This window comes from Hibiscus syriacus, unplaced genomic scaffold (assembly GCF_006381635.1).
Source record: "Hibiscus syriacus cultivar Baekdansim isolate YM2019G1 unplaced genomic scaffold, ASM638163v2 tig00110597_pilon, whole genome shotgun sequence".
NCBI classification, from domain to species: domain Eukaryota; kingdom Viridiplantae; phylum Streptophyta; class Magnoliopsida; order Malvales; family Malvaceae; genus Hibiscus; species Hibiscus syriacus.
This window is the reverse complement of record NW_024062795.1, coordinates 1,608,466-1,621,755: the sequence shown is the minus strand read 5'-3', so window position 1 is coordinate 1,621,755 and position 13,290 is coordinate 1,608,466. Positions and strand designations below refer to the sequence as shown.

The 13,290-nt window shown below is 35.3% G+C and overlaps 4 protein-coding genes across 5 annotated transcripts; all 4 read left to right on the top strand.

Annotated features, from left to right (window-relative positions):
• The first annotated feature begins 254 nt into the window (after window positions 1-254).
• On the top strand, window positions 255-1,099 carry LOC120134131 (uclacyanin 1-like). Its single transcript, XM_039150603.1, has 2 exons — window positions 255-420; window positions 501-1,099. The coding sequence occupies exons 1-2, from the start codon at window positions 255-257 to the stop codon at window positions 1,040-1,042; spliced, it is 708 nt and encodes a 235-aa protein (XP_039006534.1). The 3' UTR covers window positions 1,043-1,099.
• Window positions 1,100-2,171: 1,072 nt separating this feature from the next.
• LOC120134132 (agamous-like MADS-box protein AGL66) lies at window positions 2,172-6,283 on the top strand. The gene is made up of 11 exons (XM_039150604.1): window positions 2,172-2,209; window positions 3,470-3,580; window positions 3,695-3,745; window positions 3,876-3,894; window positions 3,986-4,047; window positions 4,177-4,183; window positions 4,273-4,334; window positions 4,462-4,561; window positions 4,636-4,689; window positions 4,798-4,862; window positions 5,898-6,283. Exons 2-11 carry the CDS (start codon window positions 3,504-3,506, stop codon window positions 5,959-5,961), a joined length of 561 nt encoding a protein of 186 aa, XP_039006535.1. The 5' UTR covers window positions 2,172-2,209; window positions 3,470-3,503; the 3' UTR covers window positions 5,962-6,283.
• Window positions 6,284-6,780: 497 nt separating this feature from the next.
• LOC120134187 lies at window positions 6,781-7,795 on the top strand. 2 transcript variants are annotated; one of them, XR_005517154.1, is made up of 3 exons: window positions 6,781-6,969; window positions 7,041-7,246; window positions 7,454-7,795. XR_005517154.1 is itself a non-coding variant. In XM_039150669.1 (3 exons), exons 1-3 carry the CDS (start codon window positions 6,872-6,874, stop codon window positions 7,635-7,637), a joined length of 489 nt encoding a protein of 162 aa, XP_039006600.1. In that variant the 5' UTR covers window positions 6,781-6,871; the 3' UTR covers window positions 7,638-7,795. The 2 variants fall into 2 exon arrangements, 1 of the variants encoding a protein (XP_039006600.1); XM_039150669.1 differs by having other exon boundaries at window positions 6,781-6,979; window positions 7,050-7,246.
• A 4,311-nt stretch (window positions 7,796-12,106) lies between these two features.
• LOC120133814 (scarecrow-like protein 32) lies at window positions 12,107-12,703 on the top strand. Its single transcript, XM_039150333.1, has one exon. The coding sequence runs from the start codon at window positions 12,107-12,109 to the stop codon at window positions 12,701-12,703; it is 597 nt and encodes a 198-aa protein (XP_039006264.1).
• The last annotated feature ends 587 nt before the right edge of the window (window positions 12,704-13,290 follow it).

Here is a 13,290-nt window from a genome sequence, read left to right as displayed (position 1 = left end):
TTAAGACTTTGTCAAAAAAAAGTAAGAAGGAATTTCGTATACTCGAAAAGACAAGCTGTCATTTGCAAGTCTTCATGTTCATAAAACAAACTCCAACCGTTAAATTATCAAGAAACTAATCAAATGTTACCCTTCTTATTGAGAATGCATGTTCTTGTTCTTCCATCTTTCTCTATATATATAAAACCAATTCCTAATTCATCATCTTCCCATTTCTGTTCCACAGTCGATTTTAGTTCCAAAAATCACCTTTCATGGCAATGCTGAAGACATTTGTATGTTTGGCTGCCACAGCCATGCTGGTTCAGTTAGTCATGACTGCAACTTACACTGTTGGAGGTGCTAATGGAGGTTGGGATTCAAGCACTGACCTACAATCCTGGGTTGCATCTCAAAAGTTTTCTGTCGGCGATAATCTGCGTAAGTCACCTGCACCTAGCTATCTACATACTATATGTTTATTAAGGTGAGTTTCAGATTGACATACCTATTATCTGCAGTTTTCCAGTATACTCCGAACCATGATGTGCTTGAAGTTACAAAGGCAGACTATGACTCGTGCCAGGCAAGCAGCCCACTTCGAACTTATAGCGATGGCAACACCGTTGTGCCTCTTACTTCTCCTGGGAAACGGTACTTCATCTGTGGAACACTTGGGCATTGCAGCCAAGGGATGCAAATTGAGATAAACACTTTAGCAACATCTCCTTCAACTCCACCATCGGCGTCTCCTGCTTCTAAAACTTCTCCCTCACCGGCAAAAGCTCCGGAATTGGCTACTGGCAGTTCATCTCAATCACCTGAAATATCTCCTTCTGCCACACCATCTGTGTCCCCGGTTCCTGAAACGTCTCCCTCGCCGGCGAAAACCCCAGAATCAGCTCCTGTCAGTCCATCTCCGGCTGATGTTACTACAATGGAAACACCTGAAACTGCTTCTTCTCCCAGCGGTCCACTTCCCTCACCGGCTAACAGGAATAGATTCCAGACATGCCTCACATTCGGATTTGGCTTTCTGCTGGTGGTGCTTTTGTCCCTCTAAGCACCTTAGGTTTCCTTTCTTCGGTAGAACCTTCAAATAATATTGTCTCTGTGATTTTTCTCTCTTTTTTTGCTGTCGTATCCTGTGTAAGGCTCAATTGTCTGGTTCATTTCAGAAATGGATTATTAAAATTATACTATACAGAGTTTTGCAAATATTTTATAAAAAAATATGAAAAGGTTCAAACAATTTTTTTTTTTATAGAAAATCCACTGAATCTTCCTATAATTTATTTTTTGGATTCTTTGATCTTCCAATATCAGAGCATATTCTTCCTAACTTCAACGTTAGAGCTTTATTAGTTTGATCTAAGTCTTTTTTTCTCTAAATTTGGGGTTTAATATTACGAGTTTTAGAGAGATTTTAAAAAATATAAATTAATAAAATGGTAGGAAACGAAGAGATAACTCATTGATAAGTGGTCAGAAAATACATTAAAGAAAGACAATGCAATATGAATGAAACTATTAAAGTTTCATCTTTGTATGTGAAGATGAAAGTAGAAAAGAAAAAAAAATGAGATGGACAACACGTGATGTAAACAATAAATTGTCTATGTTACTGTACTAATTTTGATTTAACATGTGTGAATGGTCAAAATAAAAGTAATTAAAAATTTGGATGATCAAGCTGAAAATTATTAAGTTAAAGTGATGAAAAACATAATTTACCTCTTTTTAAAAGTCAAAGAAAACAAATTTATGAAATAAGAGAAGATGAAATTAGAAAAGGAAACTTGAGATGTAAACAACACGTTATTTTTATTCTCTGTCAGTATAAAATCGTCCACGCCACCCTATTATTTATTATTTAAGAAGTGTAAGTGACCAAAATAAAAGCAATTAGAATATTGAATGATCAATTGAAAATTAATAAAGTTAAGAGAAAAAAAATATAATTTAAAATTAAAAGAAAATATATATGGAAATACGGGGTATCGATCCCCGTACCTCTCGCATGCAAAGCTAGCGCTCTACCATCTGAACTACATCCCTGTTTTTCTTAATGTCGCATTGTTTAATGTAAATCAATTTTTATACTCTGGAAGGCGCACTAAACTCGAGGAATCTGAAAAATGGAAGAAACATAAAAGCAGTTTGTTGAAACGTTTGGAATTTTCCTCAGTTTTGGGTCCCATCAGTTCTTTTCCGCTGGGTTCTTGGTATGGTGAGTTTTAAGTAACGCTTCCCCCCTTTTTTTCATGGTATGGTGAGATTGCATGCTTTCCCCCTTCACAAAATGACAAGTTAAACATTTGTTTGATTATCTGAATTAGGTGGTTGGGTCATTATTCAAATTTTAAAATATCCTCTTTTCTGATTCCTGATGTTTATCTTCTGTATTTTTTTACTGTTTTTATTATGATTTTACGTTTCGTATTCGCTTGCTTCAACATTTTCCGTTAATTTTCATGGTTTATGGTTTAATTTTATGTGCAATGAGCTATTGTGGGGTTTAAGAACTGTCCAGTTCAATAGAAAAGTGGATGATTGCATTTAATGATGATGGTTATCGTAGAGTCAGATATTCGAATATCTTAGTCATTGGAAAACTGGGTCTGCTCCAGTTTGCTTTTCTCCCTTTCTAAATGTATACTATTTATTAATGAAATACTGGGTCTTTGAATTCTATGGTTTACTTAGATGAGAAGTAGAATTAAGGAATTATAAAACATCCGAATCTAAATCCTTCACAAGTGAGCTACGACTCTTAGTTATATTAATGTTTTGACAATTATCTCTTATAATCCAAATCTTATCCGATCTCGCTTGTATATTACCTGCATGTAAATCTCTAAAATTCCTATGAGGAAATGGCTTTATGGCCTTCCAAAGTTATGTCTTGCCTTTAACTTTGATACCGAACGTGGATTCCGTTGGTTGGTCAAATGGTACTTATTTTGTTAAGGATGAATATTCTTTTACAATTTGTACGACTTCGTTATGGAAATGCAACGCTGAGCATGTCAATCCGTCGGTTTTTGTTGGCAAACATGGTTGCAATGCAACTTCTTGGACAACTTCCATCAATGCCTTGAGCCATTCTGATGGTATTATTTTATGTTTGCTTTAATCAGACTCTAATTTTAGGTTTGCATCATTTAAATTTATTTTCGTCATAGTTAACTTCAAGAATATATACAATTCAATCTGGAAGCTTTGTCAGGCCAAAGAAAATCCCCTAGTGATTATGAACAAGGGACTTTTTCTACATTTGTCATATTACCATGCCTATTTTACCCTCTTGCATAGCCCCAAAAATTTAATCCATATTCTTCCCTTCTTATATAAACTGCATTTCTCTTAGTAGTCTACACCAATTTTTCTTCCTTCTTCATTTTCTCATCTGATTTCCTTTGATCATGGGTCACAAGAAGAAGAAAATTGACAATTCTTGGTCTCGTCATATGACTTATATAAAACGCAGGGATAGCATTCTCAAGAAGGCCTCTGACTTATCTATGTTAAGTAATACTGATGTTGGACTTATGATGTTTTCTCCTACAGGGCAATTTACTAGTTTTGCTAGCAAGGGAAGGTGATGAAGAGTCTCTAATCGATAATAATATTATTTATGTTCTTCTTTCCATATGCTTGTGTTTCCAAGTTCTAAATGCATCTTGTGATAGAATTTTTCTCATGCTCTCTATAGGATTGAGGATATCTTTCTTCGTTTCTTGGACTGGTGTGATGAATGTGGACAGTACGTTTTGATGATCTTTGCTATTTTTTCCCATAAACTGATTTCACAAATAGTGAAGCTAAGGGTTTACTAATACATTTGCATCTGTCCTTGTCTGTGTTCTGCCCCTGGTTATCCCCAATTATGTCAGACCACTCGAAAACCATGAGGTAGCATATCCCTCTTTCGTGCTCTCCTTCGCCCCATTTTTTAAGACTGTTTTTGTCTTCCTACTATGCTGTATATTGCCTGTGCTTACAGCTCTTGCGCAAAAGCTTGAAGCATTTGAAGTATGAAGCAGAAATACTGGATAAAATAGGACGGTAACATGTTGTCTCTCTTTCACTCCAAACATGCACATTCCTTTTTATGCTTTAATTTATTTCTATCTCACCATCATTCTCTCCATTTTATCGTATGATCTATCGGCTGTTAACGCAATGCATGTTCAGCATAGAGGTAAACAAACTCTGAATAACTTGCTGTTATTTTGCTCTCTAAAAATGGTAGTTCCCATAACTTTCCAGTTGTCTTTTTTGGTTTCATAGGAACTTGAGAGAAAACTATCTGACCTCCACCGAAAGAAATCTGAAGCTGAGGAAAAGATGAGGTCATTATTTTCTGCATACTTATCATCACATTTTTAATGAGTTAAGGCTGGGAATTTTGACAGCTACTTGTAAAAACTTTGCTTGTTTGATATGTTTTATGTTTCCTAGTATTATTGAAAAGTACAGGTCTTATAATCCTGATATGATTCCGAAGCTCTCAATTTCTGAAGCTACTCATCGACAGCAAATTGTTATGGACGCAATTCAACGAATTGAGAAGTTGAAAGTGAGTATATTTTCACCAATGAATTTTCTCCTCATTTAATGAAGTTTAATCTCAGCGAATTTTATCCCCTTTAGCATGAAAAGCTGCTTGAGAAAGAGATTTCGCCTTCAAATCTGAATAAAGTCGAGGTAACATAACGAAAATGGGGGGAAGAAATGGGAAGGAGTATTTTCGACGTATGGTTAACAGTTCAAATATTGTTGCATGCAATAATTCCTTCCATGTTTGATTCATAGATGCCTGCACTAGTGGTGGGCTCAAGTTCGGCAGCGGCAGAAGTTACAAACTTGGAAACACAAAGGTATAGAATTTTGGCTTTTGCATATGGTTCTATGAAATTCTAAACCATAGTCACATGGATCGCGGTACACTCCGGTACAGGAACGTGGAACGGGATCGCAATTCGCTAGGTCCCTAAAATTAGGTACGAGGGGCAGACTCATTTCGGATCGCTCCGGTACGATGTATCATATAAATTGGTACGATGTACCAATTTCTTAGGTTGTTATTTTTCTACATCAAATTTTATAAGTAACTTCAAGACTTCAAATATCTTAGAGTAACTTTAATACTATAGATTTTATTCAGTAACTTCAATTCTTTAAAGTTGAAGGACTAAATTTATAATTAAACCAATATTTTAAACAGTAAAAATACAACAGTAAAAAGAGTTGGTCTGGGTTTCTGAAATATTAACTATACTTTTTTTCTTCTCACACTTCAACGCTTCCTCATCTTCCTTTCTTTTCCTTCTCTAAGATGGCAGTCCATCTTCCTTTCTTTTCCTTTACCAAATTACCTATCAGAAAAATCTGTCGACTCTACCGTCGACTTGCAAGATCGGCCCTTCCACCGTCTTCATTACCGCCCCTTCTCCTATTGAATCCTTACCCCTATATTTGTTTCTTTGTTTTTGTTGTGATGAGCTTTTGTTTCCTTTGCTTCTGCTGTGAGGGCTTTTGTTTTCTTTGGTTTGTTGTGGTGGGTTTCTTCTTTTTTTGGTTTGCTTTCATAGGGTTTATGCTTCCATTATTTTCTCTATGGGTTTTTGGTACACTAATTTCACCGTTTTGGTTCGCGAACGAACCGCGAATCAGAACGGACGAACTGAAACGAGATTCGTGGGACGAAACGCGTTCGTACCACGTTTTGGATCGCAACGTACAGTGCGTAGATCGTAGGCTATCGAGCGATTTATGTAACTATGTTCTAAACCATCTTGAATTTTTTTTACAGCCCGTAACTCATGAAATCATGTTTAAAAGTAAATAAAGGAATCTATATTGTCAGCTCAAATGTATGAATGCTGAATAAGTTTTGCCGTTGTATTATATAGGAATCAGTTACCAGATGATAGCAACGACAAAAACATCGAAGAGCTGGAACCTTCGACAAGTTGAGGACATGGCAGCTAGCGAAGGTCATATGTCTTGGAGGCATAAGTTTCGAGGAAAAGTGCAGCATCATTGTGGATAGACTAAGTAGCCCGAAAAGTTTATGGTTTTCGTAAAAGTAAACATGGTTAATAGTTTTAGCCTAGTCAAGCAGTTCCCTTCCTCAACAGTGTTTGGGTTTAAACCTTAAATATCCCGTTACCCTACCTTAGACTTCTTTTTATGTAAGGAATAAAGAGAAACTTATTAGTGTGTGCCAGTAGTAGTTCTTGCAATCTTGTACTCCTTGTCTGAAGTCTGAAATTTTGGAAATGGCAAGATTTATGGTTATTTTGAATATGCTTTTTTGTAGAATATTGATGGCTCGCGTTGAATTATTCTGACCTTCTCACCTTTGCCACGACCATGTTGATCGACTGAAAAAGCTCCCATGGCCATACAGATTAGGTGATTACATGGGAATATTTTCTCAATCAATAATTGTTTTGAATTTAATCATTTCAAGTAAATTAATAAACATCTAAACACATTATGGATTCAATAGTAAAAGGAAATATTATTTTTCTACTCAAATTCAAGCAACTATGTTGATAGTTTTTTAGCCAAATATGAGCTGGTTTATACCCTATTTTTTCTACTTCCCCATCAAAGGAATCCTAGAGACAATAAAGAAATCTAAAGGAAGATAAAGAAAGAAACAGTAAAGTAGAGAGCACTGTCTTGACAAAAGAAGCTTTTTGTGGTTTCTTATAGCATTACCAGCTAATCCATTTCAATGCACATGCTTTACAACTTTAACATTCTTTATATATCTTTTTCCTAAACCCTTTCTCCCCACCCCTCCACTCCTCTAACAACTCACCTTTTGGCTATCAGTCTTGTAACCCATCACCCTTTGCATTCTAAAGAACCAAAAATGGTTAGATTCGGAGGCGTTGTGGTTTGTCTTTTGATAGTGGCCATGGATGTTGGAGCAGGCATCCTTGGCATCCAAGCTGAAGCAGCACAAAAAAGGTCCCTTGAAATTGCCAAATATTGTTTGTAAACTCTATCATCAACTTACTAAATCACGAGGTTTTTTACAGGTGAAGCACCTGAGGCTGTGGATATTTGAGTGCAGAGACCCCAGCCGTGATGCTTTCAAGCTAGCGTTGGGTGCAGCGGCGTTGCTGACTCTAGCCCATGTTATTGCTAACCTGCTCGGCGGGTGCATGTGTGTTTGTTCTCAGCAAGAGTTCCACAGATCTTCCACTAATACGCAACTCTCGGTCACATGTCTCATCTTCACTTGGTAAGACAACATATAATATCTAAGTTTTCTTCAGTTGGTTATTCATTTTACGATCTAAAATTTTATTCATGTACATCCTATATACTAAAGTCCAATATTATTAAATATATATAGGTTCATCCTGAGTTATATTTTTGGATCCGTTATTGCGTTCAAGCAGCTCTAACCCGAAATAATAATATTTTATGTTTTTTTGGGGGTGATCAGGATAATATTAGTGGTGGGATTGTCGACGCTGGTGATAGGGATTCTATCAAACGAGAAGTCCAAGGCGTCGTGTGGCCTGACGCACCACCATTTCCTGTCGATCGGAGGGATATTGTGTTTTGTTCACGGGCTGTTTTCGGTTGCATATTACGTTTCTGCCACTGCAGCTAGTGAGGGAAAGTAAGAAATGTCATCTCTGTAAAGCAACTTTTTAAATTTATTTTATAAACCCACAACTTTAATGATGTGTCACTTTCGTCCTACACGTAAAAACATTTGTAAAATCATCTTTTGATGCCACTATTAATGACCGCTGATATTGCTAAAAGCTTCTTCGTCTTTCTTCATTTTATTATCCCCTCTTTTTGGCAATCATTTAAGTTTACATATTTGTCACCATTTACTCATGGAATTGCTTTTCTAAAAATGACAGCCCACGAGCATTATATGAGATATATAGGAATGAAAATGACAATGAATCGTAGTTTGTTTCCATTTAAATTTTGTTTTTATTGTGCAACATTAAATTTGTATTAATAGATTGTTTGATGATTATAAAAATCATATTGGATGGGTTGATATGGAAAGACAAAAATGGACCTGATAGTTGAAAATTTGATACCGAAATTGTCAACTGATTATCACTTCAGTGTGGCGTCTCATGAACATCAAGTACATCACCTACAACTTTGAATTTGTTTAAAAAATCAATACTTAATTATATGTTGTTTATCTAAGGATATTTATTTAGTGTAGCGGTGAGACTGGTTTCGTTACTTGGACTTCTTTAGTTCGATAAACAAAATTGAGGAATAAGCAGGCCCGGCCCAATTTATGTGTTAGATGGGCCTTAACCCATGGCGGTATGTTTGAGGGGCACCAGTTTGCATTGGCGGCAGTAGCAGCCAACAACCACGTGGCTGCAGCAGTAGTCCATTACTTATACGCGTGACGTTCAGCACCTGGGTCCAGCCCATCTGCCATTGCCGGTCGAAATTACTAATGTTCGAAGGTGGAGACGTAAAAAATAAACATCACAATGCAAGCTTATAAGTGAAGTTTAGCAATTAAATAATCCCGGAAAGGAAAGAGAACCCCTACACCATTATTATATTAATTATTAATTAAAACAATAAATGATCCTTAAACTAATATTTGAGTGATGAATAATGTAAGAAATTACAATCCAAATATATGCTTCTTGATGTTGCGGTTAAAAATTTAGAGAGGTTAATTAATTACTTTGAAGAATATAGGGAAATTGTGTTTAACAATGCTATTAATGAAGCTAAAGAAATAGCATATAATATTGGGGTTGAACCTCAATTTCCTAAAAAAACGCATTTCTTATAAAAAAAAACAATTTGATGAAATTCCAAATATCGAAAGGGAACAACAATCTTCTCAATAAACATTTCGAAAGGATTATTTTATTATTCTTGTAGATATGACATTTGTTCAATTGAAAAGTAGATTTGAACAAATGCAATATTTCGAGTCTATATTTGGTTTTTTGTTTAATGATTCAAAGTTAATTTCATTACTTGATGACGAACTAAAAAAATGTTGTTTAAATCTTGAGTCCAATTTGACAAATGGTGAAGAATTTGATATTGATGGAAAATATTTATTTATGGAGTTACAAATTTTACAGAAAATGTTGTCGGAACAAAGGTGAAAGTCCATTGACATCTATTCAAATAATAGAGTTTGCAAGAAGAATGGATATGTTCCCTAATGTGTTGATAGCATATTGCTTCTGCAGAAAGAAGTTTTTCAAAATTGAAGCTCTTGAAATCCTATCTTCGAAGCACAATGACTAAAAAATGAAAGATTTACTTATATTTTAGATGATATTTGTAGCCTTGTAGGTTTTGGTTTGTATTAATATTGATATTGTTTTACTATAATTTCTATTACATTTTTGTTTTAAAAAATATTATTTATGTTTTGTCTATTATACGGTACAAGTATAGGGAAAAAATTATTATCTCGCCCAAGGCATTAGAACTCATTGGACCGGCCCTGGGAATTAGTATATTTTGTTATTTATTTATTTTATTTTATTTTAAATTATCAATCAAGAATTAATGATATTTTTGAATCTCAATTTTACCAATATATTAAATAATTATTTTTATGAAAAAATTGTACATATATCAAAGAACATGTTCAAAATAATTATTTACAGACTAAAATTTGGATTTTAAAATATGGATGAGACTTAAGTATTTCGGAAGATATTTAGGTATTTTAGATGAGATTTGGATCACACTCGCATCAGGAACATACTTTAAGTGATCCCACAAAACCAATACTAAGACTTGAGTTACTCTCGCATTAAAAACGTACATTTGACTATCCTACTCCTCTAGAGTATTTGAGTGAGCCTAGGTCACAAGAGTGTTAGAGCAACATCCGACTAGCATGCATTATGTTCCTTGACACGACTCTGAGGATATTTGATAACCCATCGCATATAACCAACGATCGTCATACACAAATAAGTTGGGTTTTTTTTTTATCGTTTCTAGAGTGTCAAACAAAGACATTAGTCTTCTGAAATTTTACCTCTTAATTTCTTATGTTTACCACATGCATATCATTAATAATCACATTATTAGTTAAGTTCACACTTTCAAGATTACTATTGCTCTACTGTAACATTTCTAGATTCCACGCTTGAGTCTCATGTTAGTAGTCAATCATATTGCTAAATAAGCTCTTGGTCAAGAGTTGTATGTTCGATCACATATTATTAGCTTCTCATTCTCAAGCTATCCTTTTTCAACTCATCACACAATCTAATATGCTATTTGACTCTTCTCGAGTCCTTTTCGATATCTTGAAGTCCACTAATCAATCATCATTGATGTATCGATACCAATACATGAGTATTAGTACATACTCATGGCTATCGATACTCTCCTTGAGTATCAATATCAAAAACAATCTTAAAGTCCACTAAAATACCCTTGATATCGATATCATAACATGAGTATTGATACTAACTCTACGATATAAATACTCCCATTGAGTATCCATACCAATTTAAATATCAAAGTTGCCCATAAATTATCATGGTATTAATATCAAACTCCTGGTCTCGATACCAGAGGAGTAGTATCGATACCAATTTATTTATGAATGCATACTCCTTTTAATTTTCTTTCAATTATTTCTTTATTTATTCGGTTCTCAAAATTTTTATATATATGTATTACTCGTATTTTTAATTAGTATATTTATTTCTCTGTTTTTTAAATATCATGAAAAGTGTGTTAAGTCCATAGCATCTTTTCTTTATATATCATGTCACTCAAAGTAACGACGTGGTATAATAGTTCATATGCACACATATTATGAATCTGAGTTTTCTTCGATTCACACTCCATGCATAATACGAAGGATAAAATCTCGGCTCTAAAATCCCGTATAAACACCTTAAGAATACAATATATATCCTATTGAAGAGTTCATCATCAACTATCTAACGAATCACACTTCACAAATTTCTTTTGAAGAAATCGAAAACACCTCTCCACACTGACCTTATTTTCACTTAATCAGAAAAGCAAATGTCAGCAAACATCACCATTTCCGAGTTCACTAAAATGTCCTATATGAACCTGGATCGAGGGAAACAAACAACATCGAATCAGTATACTTTTGCAAAAAAAAATGTAATAAATATAGAAATAAAAACCATCGAGGGAAACAAAGAACATCGAATCAGTATACTTTATGCAAAAAAAAATGTAATAAAGATAGAAATAAAAACCAAAGGGGTGAAAATTGCAAAGCATATGCAAGATGATATGAGTAACATTGCAGGGAAATAGTCACAAGTTAAGTCCTTTGTCCCAGTGGGTTGTGGGGAACTGGTCCAATTTGTCTTTACTAGGGGCATCACGAGCAATCAAATTACATCACATTTACATCCTGTTTTGTGGAAGGGAAAGGTCGCCATCAAACTCTAAACTCAACGAAACAAAAGAAATTTCCAGTTTAAATTAAAACAAATAATTAAAAATTTCTTGGGTTTTTCTTAATGGAAGCACAGATTCGAAAAAAGGATGGCCGGCTGAGCACCTTCCTTAACCTATTTTCACCCTCTTTTATACATACATACATACAGCCACTGCTATTAGTAGACGAGCGCAAGTGAAGATTTGAGAGTGGAGGAATAGACTAGTTAGCAATTTCCCAATTTGGCTTATGAAATATTAATGACCAAAATGATCTTTTTAAATAATTGAATGACCTCTATTGTACTTTACCCTTGAATATTTTGGCTGCATATATGCCTTCATGGATAAATCATTATGTATAGCGATGGATCTAAAAATATTTTTTAAGTTAGACACACGTTAATAACATAAAATTTTTAAAAAAAATAAATAAAATTTTAAAATAATATCATTAGTAAAATAAATAAATAATCAAATAAATTTAAATTTTAAGATAAACATTCAAGGACTGTTATTATATATAGGCTTAAAGTTAATCTCAAGTCTTTCTTCATCTCTCTTTCTATTTCTCTCAACACATTAAAAACCCTAATTAATTTCCTTGCACCTTGGTCCAAGTTCATCAAAACCTAATTATTATTTTTAGCTTTATCTAATTTTAGATCACTTTTTAACAAAACCCATGAAAACTCAGGTAAGAGGAAATGGTGCATCCATTTACCGTCAAAATCCTAGCCTTTTGAACACGCCTCAGGATTCTATAACTGGAGCACTCGAAGGATGCCTTGGTAGTGCCCTTGAGAACAACGATGTGACTTTGGCTCAGCAAGTCATGTGGGTGCTTAACAACGTCGCTTCCTCCGTCGGCGACACGAACCAGAGGCTCACCTTATGGTTCTTGATGGCACTCATCTGTAGAGCGTCTAGGGTTTTCCCCATGGCCATGGATTTCAACGGCGGAAGCATGTTTCAGAGGAGGCTGATGACTCTCACCGAGCTAGCCAGGTATGTGGATTTAATCCCTTGGCACCGTTACGGGTTCTGTGTATCCAACAGTGCCATTTTAAAGGCCGTCCAAGGATGCACGAAAGTTCTTATATTAGATTTTAGCATCACTCATTGTATGCAGTGGCATACTCTACTAGACGCACTAGCTAAGAGACCCGAAGGGCCTCTGTCGCTTCGAATCACGGTGCGTCTTGAGGCCACAAGTTCCTTCTTTGCTCAACATGCCGCAAGAGAAAGTCGGACACCAATTGACGAATTTCGCCAAGTTTAAGGACGTGCCTTTTGAATTCCATGTCAAGGATGACCCTTGTTTGTTCAGTGCGAATCACTGTTGACTCAGTTGACTATTCCCTAGCTAGTCCTTAGGGAGGACGAAGCTTTGGTCATAAACTGCCAAAACTGGCTACGCTATTTGTCTGATGAGACAAGAGGGCACGGTTTTTCGCTGCGAGATGCTTTCCTCAACATAATTAAAGGCCCCAATCCTAGTATTACAATTGTGGTCGATGAGGATTCTGATTTAAGCGCACCAAGCCTCAGTTCGAGGATCACAACATGCTTCAATTATCTTTGGATACCCTTTGACGCATTGGATACATTCTTGCCCAAAGATAGTTCCCAAAGGCTTGAATACGAATCCAATATCGGTCACAAAATCGAGAACGTCATCAGTTTCGAATTGTCGCAACCGTCTTTCGGTTGAGTTCCGGAATTGGGCTTCGACTTGAAAAATGTGGATTGGAGTCGCCACCGATCATTTATTTAAAATAAATGGGTTGATCGGATACCCTATTTCTTACCTGATCTGCGTCTTTCCAAAGATTTGTCGGGTTCGGGAGTCGGTTACGGTCAAGGAAG

Bases quoted from the DNA above. Each gene is read 5' to 3' on its own strand.
- LOC120134131 (XM_039150603.1), top strand. From the start codon at position 255: ATGGCAATGCTGAAGACATTTGTATGTTTGGCTGCCACAGCCATGCTG. The intron at 421-500 runs GTAAGTCACCTG...TATTATCTGCAG, and splicing joins TTCTGTCGGCGATAATCTGC to TTTTCCAGTATACTCCGAAC.
- LOC120134132 (XM_039150604.1), top strand. From the start codon at position 3,504: ATGTTAAGTAATACTGATGTTGGACTTATGATGTTTTCTCCTACAGGG. The intron at 4,690-4,797 runs GTAACATAACGA...TTTGATTCATAG, and splicing joins CAAATCTGAATAAAGTCGAG to ATGCCTGCACTAGTGGTGGG. The intron at 4,863-5,897 runs GTATAGAATTTT...TGTATTATATAG, and splicing joins ACAAACTTGGAAACACAAAG to GAATCAGTTACCAGATGATA.
- LOC120134187 (XM_039150669.1), top strand. From the start codon at position 6,872: ATGGTTAGATTCGGAGGCGTTGTGGTTTGTCTTTTGATAGTGGCCATG. The intron at 6,980-7,049 runs ATTGCCAAATAT...CAGGTGAAGCAC, and splicing joins CACAAAAAAGGTCCCTTGAA to CTGAGGCTGTGGATATTTGA. The intron at 7,247-7,453 runs GTAAGACAACAT...GGGGGTGATCAG, and splicing joins ACATGTCTCATCTTCACTTG to GATAATATTAGTGGTGGGAT.
- LOC120133814 (XM_039150333.1), top strand. From the start codon at position 12,107: ATGAAAACTCAGGTAAGAGGAAATGGTGCATCCATTTACCGTCAAAAT.